The 17,860-nt window shown below is 38.5% G+C and overlaps 2 protein-coding genes across 3 annotated transcripts; both read left to right on the top strand.

The window, feature by feature from the left end:
* The first annotated feature begins 1,407 nt into the window (after nt 1–1,407).
* Nucleotides 1,408–10,131, top strand: rcbtb2 (regulator of chromosome condensation (RCC1) and BTB (POZ) domain containing protein 2). 2 transcript variants are annotated; one of them, XM_005455058.4, is made up of 12 exons: nt 1,408–1,669; nt 2,567–2,701; nt 3,360–3,510; nt 4,243–4,409; nt 4,489–4,647; nt 4,993–5,100; nt 5,316–5,458; nt 5,715–5,905; nt 6,749–6,875; nt 8,036–8,175; nt 8,287–8,417; nt 8,530–10,131. In XM_005455058.4, the coding sequence occupies exons 2-12, from the start codon at nt 2,576–2,578 to the stop codon at nt 8,668–8,670; spliced, it is 1,584 nt and encodes a 527-aa protein (XP_005455115.1). In that variant the 5' UTR covers nt 1,408–1,669; nt 2,567–2,575; the 3' UTR covers nt 8,671–10,131. The 2 variants fall into 2 exon arrangements, with proteins under 2 accessions (XP_005455115.1, XP_005455114.1); XM_005455057.4 differs by having other exon boundaries at nt 1,409–1,650.
* A 4,753-nt stretch (nt 10,132–14,884) lies between these two features.
* On the top strand, nt 14,885–17,383 carry lpar6a (lysophosphatidic acid receptor 6a). The gene has a single exon (XM_005455056.4). The coding sequence runs from the start codon at nt 15,737–15,739 to the stop codon at nt 16,790–16,792; it is 1,056 nt and encodes a 351-aa protein (XP_005455113.1). The 5' UTR covers nt 14,885–15,736; the 3' UTR covers nt 16,793–17,383.
* The last annotated feature ends 477 nt before the right edge of the window (nt 17,384–17,860 follow it).

Below are 17,860 nucleotides of genomic sequence, written 5' to 3'. Positions count from 1 at the left end.
AAAATAATGCCTACATCGACATCTAGTGAAAGATATGTTACATGATAAACACTAGTGCAAATGCATTAACCCTCTATGGCATGAGTGAACAGCGAACACAACACATATTTTATTTTACACCGTGAATTTATTTTATTTTATTTTTTTAATGTAATAACACAAGACATGTAACTTGGGATGCAGTGAGTTTCAGAAATGCACATAGACTTGTTGTCCAAATCTATACTCAACAAGTTCACACTCAGCAAAGTTATATGCAAACACCTGCACACACTTGAAGATGAAGGGGCATACATTTTAAGACTTGAGAAGAAATGCACGATGAAAAACCTACCTCAAGGACTGCAGCAGAACACAAAATATAATACAAAGTAATGAGAAACATAATGAGGAAGTAAATGTAAGAGGACAATGAAGAGGGAGCAAATTTACAACAGCATCATCATGCAGTTGGATCACTTTTCTGGAGGCAGTAATTCTAAAGCAGTGGTTTTCAGCTCCCTGAGGACTTCTTTTTTTGGGTGCTCTCTTGCTGTAACATGTCTGATTCAAATGATCTGTTTTTTTCAGGCAGCTGCAGCATTTAATACTCATTTTATTAATTGAATCACATTTTTGGAGCGGGGATTGGGGGTCCTTAGGAGAACCTTTGTGTCTTAGAGTACAGAATGATGGGATATTAAAATAAACCACGCAATAACACAAGCTTATACTAACTTAAACAAAATGCACCTTTTATGGGTCAAAGACCGTGATTGGTCAGTTAGGGTCACATATGTTATGTGTGTGGGCAAGCGTATTTTTGTGTGTCAGGAGCATGGAAGTGACTATGGTGCATTCTGTTTACATTCTATTTTTTTTTTTTAACTTAAAGGAGATTACCTCTCTATTGATACTGAAACTATGCCTGTAGTTGCAATGGTACAGGATGACTCAGCCAGAAATGTATCACCCACATCTGTTTCACACCAGCAATTGTTTCCTAAAGTTCCACACAAAATTAATATTGGTATATCAACAACTCCTGAAAGGTAGGGTGAAATATTTTTTTCTTAAATAAATAAATAAATACAATGTATGCCACAGATGTTTAAACAACATGCAAAAATATTCTCCATTAAACTTATAACCCAAACGACTTAAAGTCTTGGGTCGTTATAGTCTATTGACCAGTAATGTAACTTCACAAATTAAAGACTATTTGATTTATTTAATCTTGCATAATAGATCGTATTTCTATTGTAAAAATAATAATGATAATATAACTATGATGCAATTTGAAACCTTTATTTTTTCTATGTTAAGCTGTAAACTGCTTAACAAAGCATTTAAATGTTAAACAGTCTGTCACTAATTACTGTATAATACCAATTTAACCTTGAAGCTCCCAGGTCCGATTTTCAGTAAACGCACCAAGTGACTACAGGAAGTGTGGTGTTGTGTGTATGTTTTTTAGGCGGTGGTGTAGCGATTAAAGCTAGCTACAACAAAGTGCAACCATAGCAGCTAACGTGAAGCTAGACCTACACCAGTTTGTCGGCATGACGTCCCCGGCAAAGTTATTTGAAAAATATGTTGGGTGACATGTTTTAGTATCTTTTTTTTTTTTTAATCAGAAAACGACCTCGCGGACTAAGCACTAGCTAGAAGGTAACGTCAACACTTGGAGGTACCAGCAACAACACCGCTCTTTACGCTAATTAGCTTGATAGTTTTTGTGGGTTAACTTCAGGTTGTAGTTTCATTGCTGGAAGTTTATATATCAAAACCAACACACTTAGTTTTGCGGTGCTTTGTGTTTTCTTTGGTGTCTGCTGATTTGACGTGTGGGACATCTTACCAGCAGTAACAGCAGCTGGTGGTCATGGTGGTGTATGTGTGTGTTTAGGGTGGTGTTGTCTGGGTTCATGGAAAGTGCAACTTGATATGCAAAACAATGCAACAACACTGTAAATTTGTCAGACGCGGCAATAAAAACAGGTTTGGTTGGTTGTTTGTTTTTGTGAATAAAAACGGAACCGAAATATATTGTTAGCAATACAAGATAATTACCTTTTATAGGCCTTACAAATAATGATGCACAGAGGATCAGACGAGTAGGTTTTACTGTTGATTGCAGTTTTCCATTTATCACACAGCCATAGACAGCTGTGTGGTTTGATAATAGAGAGTAATGGTGCAATCATTGAAGCCGTTATATTTGAAATATTATGTTAGACTTTAGAGATGACATAATTTTGACTTTACTTTCTGTGGTAGTAAAGGTCATTGAACAGATGTACACGTTTTAATCTGTCTGCCCATCTAAATCTGAATGCTGCTGGTCACTCGAGGCATGATAAAGATGGAAATGTAATAATCTGTTCTTTAACATATATGTATGCATTCCATGATACAGGGCAGAAAGTTCCTATTATCCAGTTTAATAACCAGACCATCAAAGTATTTAACATGAAAACATACTCCTGCTTTTATCTGTGTTTTTCAGTTTATCTAATCAACCTTTCTTTTATTCCATTGTGAGTTAGATTCATATTCTTCTCCATGTTTTTTCTTTTTTTCACAGCTGAGTAGTATGCTGGACGTGGGAAAGTGGCCAGTGTTTGCACTTCTTCCTCCTGAGGAACTCCGGCTTATCCGGCAGGCTTGTGTATTTGGCAGTGCCGCAAATGAAGCCCTCTATGTCACAGTTAATGATGAGGTAACATTTGGAGTTTAAGCAAGGTTGCCTCCTTGTTCTTCTTTACATGAAGCTGTCCTGCAGCACGCACAGATGTCATTCATTTTGCTGTATTGATTTTTGAGTAGTTCTTGTTTTGAAGTGGATATAAAAATGCTCCAGGCCTCTTGCTCTCTGCTTGATATGAGGTGCACAGGCACAGGGATAAGCAGATAGAATGAGGCTATCTTTAGCCACATGAGCTTAATGCCTGAGCCTTTGGAAAGGTGCAGTGCATGCCTAATCTTTCCACCCTTGCTTATTTGTTTGATGTTTTGAAACAGCCAACTGTACCGTTAAATTGTATTTTGGTGGATTTCACTTTAAATTATGCCGTACATCACATTGAGCTGCACCAGCATGAGCGTGCTTGCTGCTGATTTTTTTTTTTTTTCAGTCATAATTTTAGAAAGACAGTCTCACAAATTATTATAGCCTGGTTTCAAGTGTAGTTAGTTTGTTTTGGTGTAGCGATGAATTTGCAATTTGCCAGCTTAGACAGATTGGATTAAGACAACTTCACCATTTTGTGATATAAAAAAAAATTGCACAATAAATATGATCGAGTAATTCTTATTTGTAATTTTATATATTTAAAAAAAGATGTAAAAACATTTTTTTTAATGTTTTTTCTCTGCAGGTCTTTGCTTTAGGGACCAACTGTAGCGGCTGTTTAGGGCTCGGAGATCTTCAAAGCACTATTGAGCCACGCAGGATTGATGTCTTGTGTGGAAAGAAGATTGTGTCTCTAAGCTATGGAACGGGGCCACATGTGGTTATCGCCACTGCAGGTAATATAGCTCCAAAACCTTTATTTCTGTGTGTGTCACCAAGGAGAAATGTCCTCCGGAAGCAGAGGAGTAAGATCACAAGCAAATGAGTCCAAACATGCAAAATTCATATTTTGTGATTGTGTGATTCTTTTTGTTCAAAGTGGACTTCTTGGCCAAAATTTAGAGATGTGGTTGCATGCATACTTAAATTACGATTAAAAAATGCATTCAAACTGTTAAATTTCAAATACAAATTCAATTTTCACTAATTGCCGTTAGGAATATTAAATGAAAATGTCTGAGAGTTGCTTTCAACATGATTATTGCATTCTTATTTATTTGGGTAATTGATTGCGCCTTTAACTTTGATTAAAGCGACATAAAGGTATCTGTTTTCCTGTAATATGTGGTAATGATTAACTAACTCCACATCATCTGAGGGAGGCCAGTCAGTTTGGGTTTTTTTGTTTTTTTATTTACATGCGGAAAAATCTTTGCTCAATTCCATTTACAGTAATTGAAGTTGCAAAAAAGTTAGTTATGGATATGTTCTTGTGTACTTCATTTATATTGAGTCAATGCAACACTAAATTACATGAATCCAGGCATTTAATCAATATCTGTGATGTCTGATGAAAGTAGGGCTGCTTAACTTTGCAGTATATCATGTGAAATAGACTGCTTCTTATCTTTTAATAAAATATTAACTTCTGTGACAACATCAATAAACTTGCACTTGTTGCTGTGTAGATGGAGAAGTGTATGCCTGGGGCCACAATGGCTACAGCCAGCTCGGAAATGGCACCACCAACCATGGGCTGACCCCTGCCCTGGTGTCCACTAATCTCCTCAGCAAGAGAGTGACAGAAGTGGCCTGTGGCTCCCACCACACTATTGCCCTCACAACTGATGGAGAGGTAAATTTTCCTCTTCTTGCTTTGTTTCTGTTTAATCTGAGAATTTTTCTGGATGGTGAGCATTCATCTTTGTGTTCAGGTGTACGCGTGGGGTTACAACAACTCTGGACAAGTTGGTTCAGGTTCTACTGCCAACCAACCGACACCGCGTCGGGTCAGCAGCTGCCTGCAAAACAAGGTCGTGGTAAACATAGCCTGTGGTCAGCTCTGCTCTATGGCTGTACTGGACAATGGAGAGGTAACTGGTCACATCCATCTATACGTGTTAACCATGATGAAACGGCGAAAAACAAATTTGATTTCTAACAGTGTCTGAAATGAATTTGTGTTTACACTTGATCTGAATGATGTCAGATTGAAGAACGGTCCTGGAGTGTGAGTGGAGACAGTATAGTTTAAAAAATGAACGTTAGGTCTCTCTCAGAAGACCTAAAATAGTATTGCATTTGTTTTTACACACAAAATCAGAATCTGAATTTCAGATTTAATCCAACAAAAACCCAAGAATAAAAGTACTGTGATGTTCCGCACACTTATTGATAATTGGGTATGTGCATATCCCAAAATTGTCCGTTGTTTCCAGATCTATGGTTGGGGCTATAATTGCAATGGACAGCTAGGTTTGGGCAATAATGGAAACCAGCAGACACCATGCCGAATCGCTGCCCTCCAGGGTGTAAACATTGTACAGGTAAGAGCTTAAAGAGGGATAAATCTTATAAAACATTTCAGCTGAGACTGAAGAAGTCACTTGGATGAGTGACGAAACGTTTCTCCCACAAAACGCTACGTCCAGATGAACAGATTCAACTTTTGGAGACTTATAAAACATTGTTTTTGATTACTTATTTCTGTTAGTATGTATCTTAAATACCCTCTTTTTTCTTTCTTTTTTTTCAAACACAGGTCGCTTGTGGATATGCACACACATTGGCACTGACAGATGAGGGATTTGTTTATGCTTGGGGAGCCAACTCATACGGGCAGTTGGGCACAGGCAATAAGAGTAACCAAGCGCTCCCCACTCCTATAAACACAGACAAGGAGAGGTTAGTACTTTGTTACTTTGTTCCCATTGTAAATTACCAGCAGTACTTTTCTACCATAATAGGTCACAGATCCCTACAATAACCAAACGTCTCAAACTCTTACAAATTCTTACACTTGTGGTTTAATGCCACGCAGTAGTAAGGGACTGATTGTTGACTGTAAAAGAACTTTATTAGAGAAATGTTCACTTTTCATATGGGCCTTTTTCTGTCTTAAGATCAAATGTATATCTAGATTTGTGATTTTTCTCGATAGGATAGTCGAAGTGGCTGCATGTCACACCAGTCACACGTCAGCAGCCAAGACACAGAGTGGACAAGTTCTGATGTGGGGTCAGTGTCGAGGTCAGGCTGTAGCCAGTCCACATCTCACACATTTCAGCAGCACTGACGATGTGTTCGCTTGCTTTGCCACACCGGCAGTCACGTGGCACCTCCTCTCAGTAGGTAAGAGTTTTATAGGACCATACGCTTTTTAGTTATTTGATGAACATGCAGAAATTAACAGTGAAATACTTATATACCTATCCAGCTGTACATAAAATAAAATGTTTTTTTCATTAGAATACTACCCAACATGATTGCCTAACGGTAAAAGTTTCTCCCCGTTATTTTTGTGGGAAGGGTGGTCTTAATGGCATCCATCTCTGTCGCCCATTTCAGCTGTTTCCTTGTGAGGTCAACTATTAGCTCCTTGGTCTTACAGACTTGCAGCTTAAGGTTTTTCTCCCTACACCAGTCACTTAGGTGGTTGATCTCTAACCGTCAAGCAGAGTTATCACTGTTTCGAGATCAAGTCCACTACTGCTTTTTCGTTAGCGAAATTGGTGATGATTGTGGCCACTTCGTCAAGTTCCCATAAAGTGGTAGGTGTAGAGGAAGTACAGGAGAGGAGGAAGCAGATGACACTTTGTGGTTTACATGTACCACCTGTGGTTTGCCAGTCAGGAAATTAAGGATCAACCTGCACAGAGAGGAGTGCAGGCCAAGGTCACATAGTTTAATAGCCAGCCTGGAGAGTATTTGTAAAACTGAAAAAGAAGAGAAATATCTTTTCATTCCCTATATATAAATGCCTTATATAACTGTCTTTTGCTGTGAACATTTACAACCGAAATTTAAAGAGAAGTTGTTTAAATTTATGTTTAGCAAATTTATGTTTGTTTTTAAGAGCAAAAAAAAAAAACCCAAACCAAATGCTTGTCTTTAACAAAAATAAAATAAATAATAATAATAATAATAATAATAATAATAATAATAATAATAATAATTTTATGTATTTTTTGCCAGATGGTGATGATTACCTCACAGTTGCCCAGTCTTTGAAGAAGGAGTTTGACAGTCCAGATATTTCTGATCTGAAGTTCTTGGTTGATGGAAAGTGCATCCATGTTCACAAAGCTCTGCTGAAAATCAGGTACAGAAAACAAGAACTTTCAGAGTCCTTTAGGTGATTCTTTTTTTCTTTTTCTTTTTTTTAAGGAGAATGTAGACTCATTAACCATGGAAGTCTGGAAAAGCTAATCCAGTCTTGTGGCATTTTGAGCAGCTGGTGCATGAAGGGTGTAACATGTGGTGTATCATTATCTTTGAGTGCACATAATGATCTGTGGAACAGAGACAATGTCTGCAGCTCTTGCTCTCTATTGTTGGGCCACCACACTATGACTGTTTTTAAAAAAAAATTTAAAAAAAAATGTATATATATATATATGAATGGACAGTCTGCTTCTCCAACCTCCACTTTCATTTTGGTCACATGGGTGTATTGTTTTGTTTATATAAACATAAAATCCAGACAACCAATTTAATCATGGCAGCAAAAACACTGGGCCATCTTTCTGTGTAAATATATATAACAAATACTTAATTTGTGCTGGTTTCCCTATATTCAAACTTCATATGCTAGACAGTGTTTCCTTATCTTCCTGTTAAACTCACGGGGTAGCAAAGACAGGCCTATTGTTTCCCGAGTTTCTTTTTATAACCACACTTGAACACAGAGTATCTGCATTCCAGTCCCTTGCTCTTTTGCACCGTCAGTAGGAAGGAGCCAGACTGTCTGCAGCTTTAACCTTAGTCCACTGGCTCACACGAATATGCAACAGTGGAAACTGTCTGCTTGCGCAAGATCACATGCAAATGATATGTTTAAGATGCATCAGAGAGTGAAGACTCAGTTGTTTGTTCAACCGTGTCCTGAGAAGCAATGGTAGAGGCACTGTTTTGAGCCATCAGAGATTAGCAGTGTGGAGAAAATTGAAGCAAAAAAAACAAAGAAAAAGATAAATGGTCATTAGTGGTAATTAATGTAGGAGCTCATAAGGAATAAAAGATATTGCACTTGGCCTGTATTAGTAGGCATAGTCAAAAAGAATCTGTTTTTTTTTTTTTAAACCTCCTTTTTTTTTAAAGTTTCTTGCTAATTTCCTTTTTAATTTGGTAATGCAGTTTCCTGATGGCATAAGACTATATTTTGTCACCTCCACATGATAAAGTGTGATTGCCAATTAATTTAGTTGTTAGTTTTAGTTAAACGTGCTTTTGTCACAAGTCTTCTGCTGTCTTTCTCCCCAGGTGTGAGCATTTCCGAACACTGCTGAATGAAACTGACCAGGATGCTATAGAAATTCATCAGTTCTCATACTTGGTGTACAGAGCCTTCTTGGAGTATCTCTACACTGACACTATAAACCTGCCACCAGAGGATGCTATTGGTAAGGATAGACCTGGATCAGACCAGTTCTTTACAGCCCAGGAAATACTGCAACAAGTCAGTGCAGAAATCCTGAACATGATCACGTGTGTTTTTGTTTTTGTGTGTACAGGGTTGCTTGACTTGGCCACGTTCTACCGAGAAACGAGACTGAAGAGGCTGTGCCAGGAAACGATCAAGAGAGGCATTTCTGAAGAAAACGCCATCACTTTGCTCTCTGCTGCTGTCAAGTATGAGGCGCGGGTAAGCTTATAGCCTCTGACACATAGTCAAAGCACTATGGTGGTGGAGGTGTGCACAGTAGCTAGTCAGTTATACTCCTCAGCACTGACCAGACAGCCCTCTTCATTTTTAGGACCTGGAGGAGTTCTGCTTCAAGTTTTGTGTCAACCACCTAACGGCTGTCACGCAGACCCAGGCTTTTGCAGACATGGATCACGACCTGCTCAAGAACTTCATTAGTAAAGCCAGTCGCTATGGGGCCTTCAAAAACTGACTACTGGGCCCCTGTTGTGATGGATTCAGCACATTAAGGTTTAATCTCAGTGACGAGAGTCCATCCTAGACCAAAGTAAACACCCAGCAGATCAGCGCCTCAAACACGTGGCACTAAGGATGTAAATACTTGAGAGGTAAATGGTTTAAGGCCGCACTCACCAAGTGATTCTTCTTTGTTACCATTCTGAAGCTAGCCCAAACACGGTGGTTGGTTGGAACATAAATACTGGTTTATGCCACTAGTCCTGTAACAACCACACAATGCTGAGGCTGAATAAAAGGATGTGCCACAGTGGTCGCCTGTTTACCAAGACAGCCAGTACATGGATATGTCACAGTAATCAGCTTGGACTGGATACCTGAAAATGCTGAACATACGAAACGTAATCTGTTGTGATAGAATTGTTTGATTTGGTATTTGAATCGTTTTTATCATGCTGCCGTTTTAACAGTTCCTAATGCAATCAGTGTGTCGTAAGTTATCTGCGATCAGCATAGACAGGATCTAAAAATTAAGCAAGTCAGCTATAAATGAACTCTTCACATTGTGCTGCTTTTCTTTGAAGCCTTCATTCTAAAACTTTCTGGATTTGGAGGCATTTTATGAGGGAAACACATGTAAAACTATAACCCGTTTCCCCCCATTTGTTTTTGTTTTTATCTGCTTAATGATTATATTTGTTATGATTGCATAACATATTTTGCCACTTTTTTTTAAGTTTGAGTTATTCTTCAGTTCTTCATATACCATCCAAACTTGTGGTCTGACATTTGTGTTCACTAACTTGCACTTTTTTGCTGTAGAAAGTTGTTTTTCCCACCATATGCTGACTGATAGGAAAAGGAGCAGTGAGTTACACATTTGGCAAAGATAGCATGCTATTGCATGTGTACTTGTACAGTTGTTCAGACTAACCCTCTCTATGCAGCTGGAAACAAAGTTTGACTTTCACAAATGTGTTGAGTCTTATGTACACTGTACAGTAGATGCAGCTGATTTTTTACAGCTGCATTTCATTGTATGTTTACAGATTTTTTTTTGTTAATTGTGTTTTGTTTTTGTAATTATTGCTATTCTTAACATATTGGCAGCAAGCTTCTGTTCCCTTTTTACAAAATTTTTGCTTTTTTTAATATGCATCCCTGGATAGTATATAGTTGTGCCAACTCACTTTGTTGGAGCTCAAGTCTCATAAAGGACCTCATGGTCTTTAAATGCAGTTACCAGATAATTAGATCAGGAATTCCCAAATCTGCTTAAATGGATGTAACTAAATGTCATCACTTAAACAAGCTGATTGGAATTTTTGTTTGTTTGTTTGTGGTTTTTTTCTCTTTTGGAACTTTTTGGTAATGTTTTTAATTTGTATGGAAAGCAAGCTGCAACCTGCTGACTTTGGCACTAATGGGAATATAGGAAAATGGCAATTACAAAAGTATATTAAAACAAATAACAACATAAGTTGTTGAGGGTGTTCTTAAAAAGCTCTTGTCATGTCATTACCGTGCAATTGCTTTAGAAACATTTGACATGAAGTGGTGTTCTTTTTTTGTTTGTTTGTTTCTTTGGTTTTTTTGGGGTGAGAGTGAAATGTATGGAAATGAAAGTCACGAATTTAAAAAAAACAACCTGTAACATTGCAGGTGCCATTAACCAGTAAGTGGTAGGTATGATATCAGAATTTTAAGACACGCACATGCAGTGCAGTTTGGCTCTTCATTTCCATCAAGAAGCGGAACAGGCTCTTTTTCACTTCTTCCTGCAAGATTGAGAGTCTAACATCACATGTGTGTCTGCGTGTTTCCTGAAGGTACATCTTTAGTATCATATCATCAAGTGAGATTTCATATACCTTCCACAGAACAACAGGATGTGGTCAAAATTAAGATGCCATACAAGTTGATATAATCAAGTGTAATAGAATTTGTTGATTCTTTTACTTTGACACAACTCTGCCTGACAGAAAGTGTGTTTGAGGACAGGTTATGATGAAAGGAAGAGATTCCAGTTCACAGTTACTTGATCCCACCTGGTGGCCACTCCCAGAACAAATGATCAATTTATGTCCACGCGGCTTTGAGAATCACTGTGATAGTCACGATCCTGCTGCCAAACCACTCAGGGAAATTCCAATATCTCATAGGTTCCATCCATAACATTTAAATTGTGGAATTACTAAAAGGTACTTTTCTTTTTTCGTGTGTGTATTTGTGTTGAATTAACCTTATACCTCCCAAAGAACATGTGTACATCATGTACAATTACTCAACGTGGTTTTGCAAAGAATGAGGAAGGACGTGCAACAGCTAACCGTAACTGGCCCTCTGCCATGTACAAATCTTCCTTTACTGAGGCTAAATGCCATTTGAATTTCTGAATTATTTTGGCATAATATGACCCTCTGATTAGATGAATACCACATGGAATGAAGTGAAGAAAGAAAAGATTTATATAAAAGCAAAAAGTGAAGGACCTCATAATTGTGCTTTAGTAGATGCCTGCACCATCATTTCCACTACTTACTTTCAGTAGTTCAAAGTAAAGGGTAATCTACAGTTTGTTTACTTTTCCTCTTATAGTCTACTTGGAGCTAAAAATAAAGCAGTTTCTCCAGTGATGTATTTTGTAAATGGAATAAGCTGTTGGTTTGACAGAGCTCTTTAACTTGTTTGCTGTTTAATGTCACAGGGCTTCTTTCAATATCAGTTTGTGGCTCTTTTGCGGTTGGTTCATCTACCCGCTTTGTGTACATCACAGTTATAAAATCACACACTTTTTGTACATCAAATCCTTGCTGCAGCAGAATGCTAGCACTTTCTGATAAGTCTCGTGACTTAGTATCTGTGAAACCTGTTTTTTAAAAAAAGAGAGAAAGAAATGCAGGCATGCCTTTGCCCTAGAAACAACCCAAACACCACTCTGCATAGCTATTCAGCCATGCAAAATAGCTTGTTCTATTCAAGCTTGCAGTAGAGTTTTTGGGGTTTTTTTTACCCATGAGCCAAAATTAAACGCTGTGGTTTTATCAGCTTCCTCCCAATGATGGGAGAAGGCTATGTGGCTTGCAAATGAATAAAAACACAGAAAAATGAAAATGGCAAAAAAAATCTCTGTGTACTGGGGAGAGTGTTACTAAGTTCATACAATGTCAGGGTCCCAGTAATACTGGTTTTTGAAGCTTTTGAGTTCATGTACTTGCAGTTTTCTTGCATGCAACACTTAAGTTACATTTAGGACATACAGTGATTGCATGTGACACTGTCCTAGATTCAGCATGTAGCGGTTAATGAAGAGCTGTAACAATCAAGCCTCAAGCACTTTTACATGCAAGTTGTTCACTGTCACTTCATATTCTGCTGCATTTTGTATATGTATAAACCTTGACGGTTTGAGATAAGATTATAAATTTAGCACTAGAAAGACTGCTAAGTTTAAAAAAAGACACGAGTTACAATGACTTAATTTTTTCAGTACAGTACAGGCCACTGTAAGTTTCAGTGAGGGAAAGGGGTAGCTGGGTGGGAAGTACTTGTTTTACAAAGTAGACGAAAGCTTTAGCTGATAAGGCTGCGTGGGGGAGCATGCTGCCCTTCATTCTGCCACAGACCTACTGCAAAGTGTATATTCAAATGTCAAAGCTGGTTCAGCATACGTAGGAAGAAAAGAAATTTCCCAAAAAGATGAAGATTATGATAATGAAGTTGTAATTACCATATATTTCACTTACATCATGCAGGCAGTGGGGAAATTTCTTTCTGGGCATGTTTTGATTATCCACTTAGGCTGATAAGGCATTTGTCTTGGAAAAAGGTTTTTAAAAAGGTTTTAAAACAGTTTAAAAATATGTTTTTAATGTAACAGAATGATTGTGTACTTGTTCAGGTTTGTTGTGCTGGGATGCCTCAGTGGATTGTGTATATTGAATACAGCTCTGCTGTGGTTTAGCATACTTGTAGATGGCATCACAGCGTTTGTAAAGTCACTGTTTCCAGAGAGAGAGTGGAACACAATTAAATGAAAGCCGTTTGACTCTCAGACTAGCCACTCATCAGAATGTGCTCTTGCCGAGACATTAAACATTATTTTCTTTTGGACTGCTCTCTTTTCATCTTGGGCAGTTTTGTGGCTTAAAAATGTGTTATTTTAGATATTTTTTCAAGAGTTTGAATTAAAACTTAGCCAGGCTTTCTGATTTGGATTATTGTTTTCAATGTATTCTAAAATGATACAGCAATTTAATCATATTTAATGTCACTGAAGTAAGCCCTAGTCTCCATCTTTTGATTCACACAGACTTTAGGTTTGTGACTTGATGTGATAGAGAGTTAAAAAATAAATTCAGGTTGGTTATTTTTGTTGTTTTCTTTTTACAGCATGAGGTTGTCATTGCTGCTGCTGACCACATTATACAACAACACGTGTCATAAAACACTGCTTTTATTCGAAGACTTGGCCTTGGGGGTGCCAGACAATTTCCAGGCATTGTGAGAAATTTAACAGTCCAGGGATTTCAGGCGCATGTTTTTGTTTAGTGACCACATGCTTGCATGTGAACAGCTTGTTTTTATGTGCTCCATGGAACAACTTTGCGAGGGAAAGACAATAGTACAGGTTTTTCTATTTTCTTGCACATTGCTTTCTAGCCTTGATCATGTTTGCTTTGTGGTAGGCTGACAAAGAGACGCACGCTGAGCCATAAAACAACCTCTTGTTGGACTATTTTTGGTAGCTCTCGAGTCTAAATTAACCATCTTAGGGTTCAGGGTCATGTTTATGTCAGTAATATCAGGAAAATGTTATGGTAAACAGTAACGAGCGAAGTAGGTTCTCTTATCTTTGCCTAAGTGTTTTGAATTACAAAATGTACATCTGGCAGAAAAACAGTTGCTTGATCTCACAGACAAGCATTTGTTTACTGCCAGGAAAACTAACCAGGTACTCTGTTTCCTATTTGACACAGTAGCAGCCAACACAAATATAGCATTTGCTCACCACAGGCCTGATCAAGGGGCTGAGAACGCTTTTAAGTTGCCCGAGACTAGTTCTAAACTGCACATTCCCCCCTACTAAGCTACTTCATTCACAACACATACCCCAACGTTTTTTACTGACTGCCAAGGAGAGAGTTCCTGCAAAAGGATAGCCACAATGCCCCAAGAAGAGAAAGTTGTGTCCATGGAGTGACAAGGGCAGGAGGAAAAAACCCTACTGGACAGAAAGAGAGCTTTCTGTTCTTTCTCATTACTAATGTCCTTTTGTAAATAAAATGCGGTTCTTCAGCAGAAGCTTTAGCTGCCCTCACAGGTCGTCACAAACAAGAAGAAGACAGCTGAATTTTCCCGTACTTTCTGTCAGACCAGTGGAGACCCTGTGGGGTTTCAGAGAACTTCTCAGGCACTTTTGGCCTCCTGCTGTTATTAACAGCTTAACTAATGAGGGGAAAAATAATAAAATCAACAAGCCTTTTTAAAATGGAAAAGTATATTAGCAGTAAAAAGTGTTACAATAACAAAAGTAATAGCTCTTATTAAGCTAAAAAAAAAAAGTGTTTCCAACTTCCCAACTCAATTTCAAAGTAGGTAGTGATGAGAGGAGGTGAAGTGCAGTATTTTTAGCCGTAGACATGTTGTTGCCTATGTTGTACAGCGTGATATATTTTATTATCCAAACATGTAAACCAGGGGTGCCCAGTCCTCGAGAGCTACTGTCCTGCAGCTTTTAGATGCATCCCTACTCCAACACAGCTGAATCAAATAGTTGGATTACCAATTCGGTATGCCATCAAGTCTGGCAAAGGCCTGATAACGAGCCATTCATTTGATTCAGGTGTGCTGGAACAAGGACGCATCTAAAAGCTGCAGGGCAGTAGCTCTCGAGGACTGGGATTGGGCACCCCTGATGTAAACCATATGTAGAAAGCAAATAATTTTACCTATTTTTCTTGTCTCAATAAATGAACATTTTTAAGTGCTTTTAAAAAAAACAAACAAACCAAATTATTCAGCAATTACAAGCTTAAAATTTACTGAAAAACTTGAACGTTTTATTTTAAATGTATTTCAGTGATCCGTGTTTCAAGATCTGTAGATCTGTGACAATATTTCAGAGTCACTATGAGCTCATTTTTTTAAATTAAGTTTCCTCTCAATGCACTTCTGTTTGTGTGATTGACTGTAAAGCAGACAAAGGAGTAGGAGGACCAGAGGCAGTGGGAGGAGTTACTACAGCTTCTCTCTCTTCTACCCAAACTGCAAAAAACTGCCGGGTACAAAGGAGTAGTCGAGCCTGAGTGGTGTGATGAGTGGTGCGCAAAAGACCCCGAGGCTGTATAAAGAGGAGTGAGAGAGATACTGGTTGAGCAACTAGGTTAGTAAAACAAAGAAGGGAAAGGAAAGAGAAACTGAGGGCAGACAGAAGACAAAAACACATTGAATTGTCACACTGAGAGCTCTGCTTGGAAACAACCATGGTCATTTGTGGTCATGACCATGTGGGAGATGGAAAGCTTATGACGACTTTGCTGCTTTGGAGCTGAGAAGAACAAAACCACAAGGCTGGGTTTTGACAAAGAACAAGAATCCTGCCATGAGGTCACTTCTCTAATGGACCTGAATGTGGATTTCCCATTTCTCTCTTTGTGGATTGAGCAGCTCGTGATTATTTGGGACCTTGAGAGCGAAAAGGTGGCAAATTCATGTGACTGATTTATCTGAGTAAGTAAAGCTAACCCTCTAACTTGTGGGGTGCAGTCTGGCCGAGAGACAGGGCAGGGGGAGGGGAAGACACTCCAGCCTGGATCTCTGTCCTCTGGGAGGGGTCTTTTCAACTGAGGTAACCCCCGAAATAACATCCAGAAAAGGGAGGGAAACATGCAGCAATATGCACCGCTCTGTTGAACAACAACAAAAAAAAAAGTTGCTCTAATGGATCGAGTATCTCTCAGTACTGAATTGTTCTCTTCTTTATAATTCATTCATGGTCAGTTGATCGTGCTGGAAATACCTTTCCCTGAAGAGCTATTGCATGACAAACACTTCCCATCCCTGCAATCTTAAAATTGATAATGATAATGTACAACAACTCTTCAATATCCAACTCATGCGTCAAGAATGATGGGTTCAAATATCCACTGTACAGTACGGTCTTCAGTATTGTATTTGTTGTTGGACTTATCACCAACGTTGTGGCCATCTATATATTCTCCTGCTCTCTGAAAATGAGAAATGAGACCACAACCTACATGATGAACTTGGTATTGTCTGACCTTCTGTTTGTCTTCACCCTGCCGCTACGGGTCTTCTATTTCATCAACCAGAACTGGCCTTTTGGAGGGATTCTCTGTAAACTGTCTGTGTCACTTTTCTACACCAACATGTATGGCAGTATTCTCTTCCTCACCTGCATTAGTGTGGACAGGTTTTTGGCCATTGTGCACCCCTTTCGCTCGAGGACGCTCAGGACCAAGCGCAATGCTAAAATAGTATGTATTGCTGTATGGGTGCTGGTGCTTTCAGGCAGTATCCCCACAGGATTCTTGTTGGATACCACCTCAAACGAAAAAGGAAATGCCACTTTCTGCTTTGAGAATTTCTCATCCAAGCAGTGGAAAGCATCCCTCTCTAAAGTGGTGATTTTCATAGAGACAGTAGGCTTCCTCATCCCCCTGCTACTCAACGTATGTTGCTCCATCATGGTGTTACAGACTCTGCGCCGTCCCCAAACTATCAGCCGTGGTGGGAACTTGAACAAGAAAAAGATCCTGCGTATGATAATCGTGCACCTTACCATTTTCTGTTTCTGTTTTATCCCCTACAATGTAAACCTGGTTTTCTATGCTCTAGTCCGTACTAAAATTTTAGGAGGCTGTTATGAGGAGTCGGTGGTTCGAACCATCTATCCAGTAGCCCTCTGCATTGCTGTATCCAACTGCTGCTTTGATCCCATTGTTTACTACTTCACCTCAGAGACCATTCAGAATAGCTTCAAGAGGAAGTCTCAGGCCACCATTAACTATGAGAGCAAGTTCTCTGAGGCTCTGCAATCAGAATCCACCACCAATCTGCAGTGTAGCCTAAGTCATCTAAAAGCTAAAGTCTTTCACGGTGAGTCTTCAGTGTGACAATGGGGTCACTACGTCCAGTGGAAAAGATAAAACTCATCCATCCATTAAAAAAAGACAGATCTGATTTTTTTTTTTTTTTTTTTTTGAGCGCTTTATCTGTTTTAGGTTTCAAATGTCCGGATCTGGTCTTCACAGCCTCTGTTTTGCAGTATTAACATATGAACTTTTTCACAACTGTGGTTTTAATATTACTACTTTCTAATTTTCATTTCCTGTGGAGTGAAATGTAATTATGTAAAGCACAATTAAAGTTGCCTATGACATTTAAGGGAAAGTGATCACTGAACAGCAGGACAGTTATGAAGCTGACTGCTTCATATGCTTGTGCGTTTGTACATTTCTGTGGTAAGTTGTGGTGCTAACTTTAGACTGTTATCTATTTAATTAACATAAAGGTATATCAAGCTATAAATGTGCAGGGCTTTTTAAAAACATGTACAGATAGATCATATAAGTGCCCTGTTGTGTTTGGCTGGTATTTCATGTTTGGACTCGATGTCTTTAATGACCATAAATGCACTGACTGAGTTCCTCATGCTGCACTCATGCCACAGCAATGAATAAAAGTTATGTAATACCTAAAACAAATGATTGCATCTGAAACTTTTTGTCATTTGAATGAACAACATGCTCTTAATGCTAAAATTTCTGTGGTTTGTATTGTTAAACGTGGCAGCTCAGGAATATATAAATATGTTACTGGCACATTACATGCTTATTTGCATTTAACTGCTGTGACACCAGACTTCCAGTTCCAGTGGTGGCTACAAAGTTCAAAACTGTTGTAGCATCCTGCACCAAACAAAACAGAACAAAACCTTTGACTGTCTAGTTGCTAAAAATGTTTCGAGGATTAGTCTTGCACGCAAAGTTGTTCAATTGTGGAAGTAGAAAGTCTTTTGGAGATCGGGAAAAAGAAGAAGTGTTTTTGTTGCTAACTGACAAAAACATACCCTTAAAATTTTTCAGCAAACAACTTGTAAAAGAAATACAAGGAAGTGTTGTATTAAGAAGCATTAAGAACATCGAAGCTTGTGTGTGCCATAATGATCAATGTTTAAACAC

This window comes from Oreochromis niloticus, linkage group LG14 (genome assembly GCF_001858045.2).
Source record: "Oreochromis niloticus isolate F11D_XX linkage group LG14, O_niloticus_UMD_NMBU, whole genome shotgun sequence".
Taxonomy (NCBI): Eukaryota; Metazoa; Chordata; class Actinopteri; order Cichliformes; family Cichlidae; genus Oreochromis; species Oreochromis niloticus.
The sequence above is the reverse complement of the archived record's forward strand: the minus strand, read 5'-3'. Positions and strand labels throughout refer to the sequence as shown.

Excerpts from the sequence above, each read along its gene's own strand:
- rcbtb2 (XM_005455058.4), top strand. The coding sequence starts at position 2,576 with ATGCTGGACGTGGGAAAGTGGCCAGTGTTTGCACTTCTTCCTCCTGAG. Across the intron at positions 8,176-8,286 it reads GCCACCAGAGGATGCTATTG|GGTTGCTTGACTTGGCCACG; the intron begins GTAAGGATAGAC and ends TTGTGTGTACAG. Across the intron at positions 8,418-8,529 it reads CTGTCAAGTATGAGGCGCGG|GACCTGGAGGAGTTCTGCTT; the intron begins GTAAGCTTATAG and ends CTTCATTTTTAG.
- lpar6a (XM_005455056.4), top strand. The coding sequence starts at position 15,737 with ATGATAATGTACAACAACTCTTCAATATCCAACTCATGCGTCAAGAAT.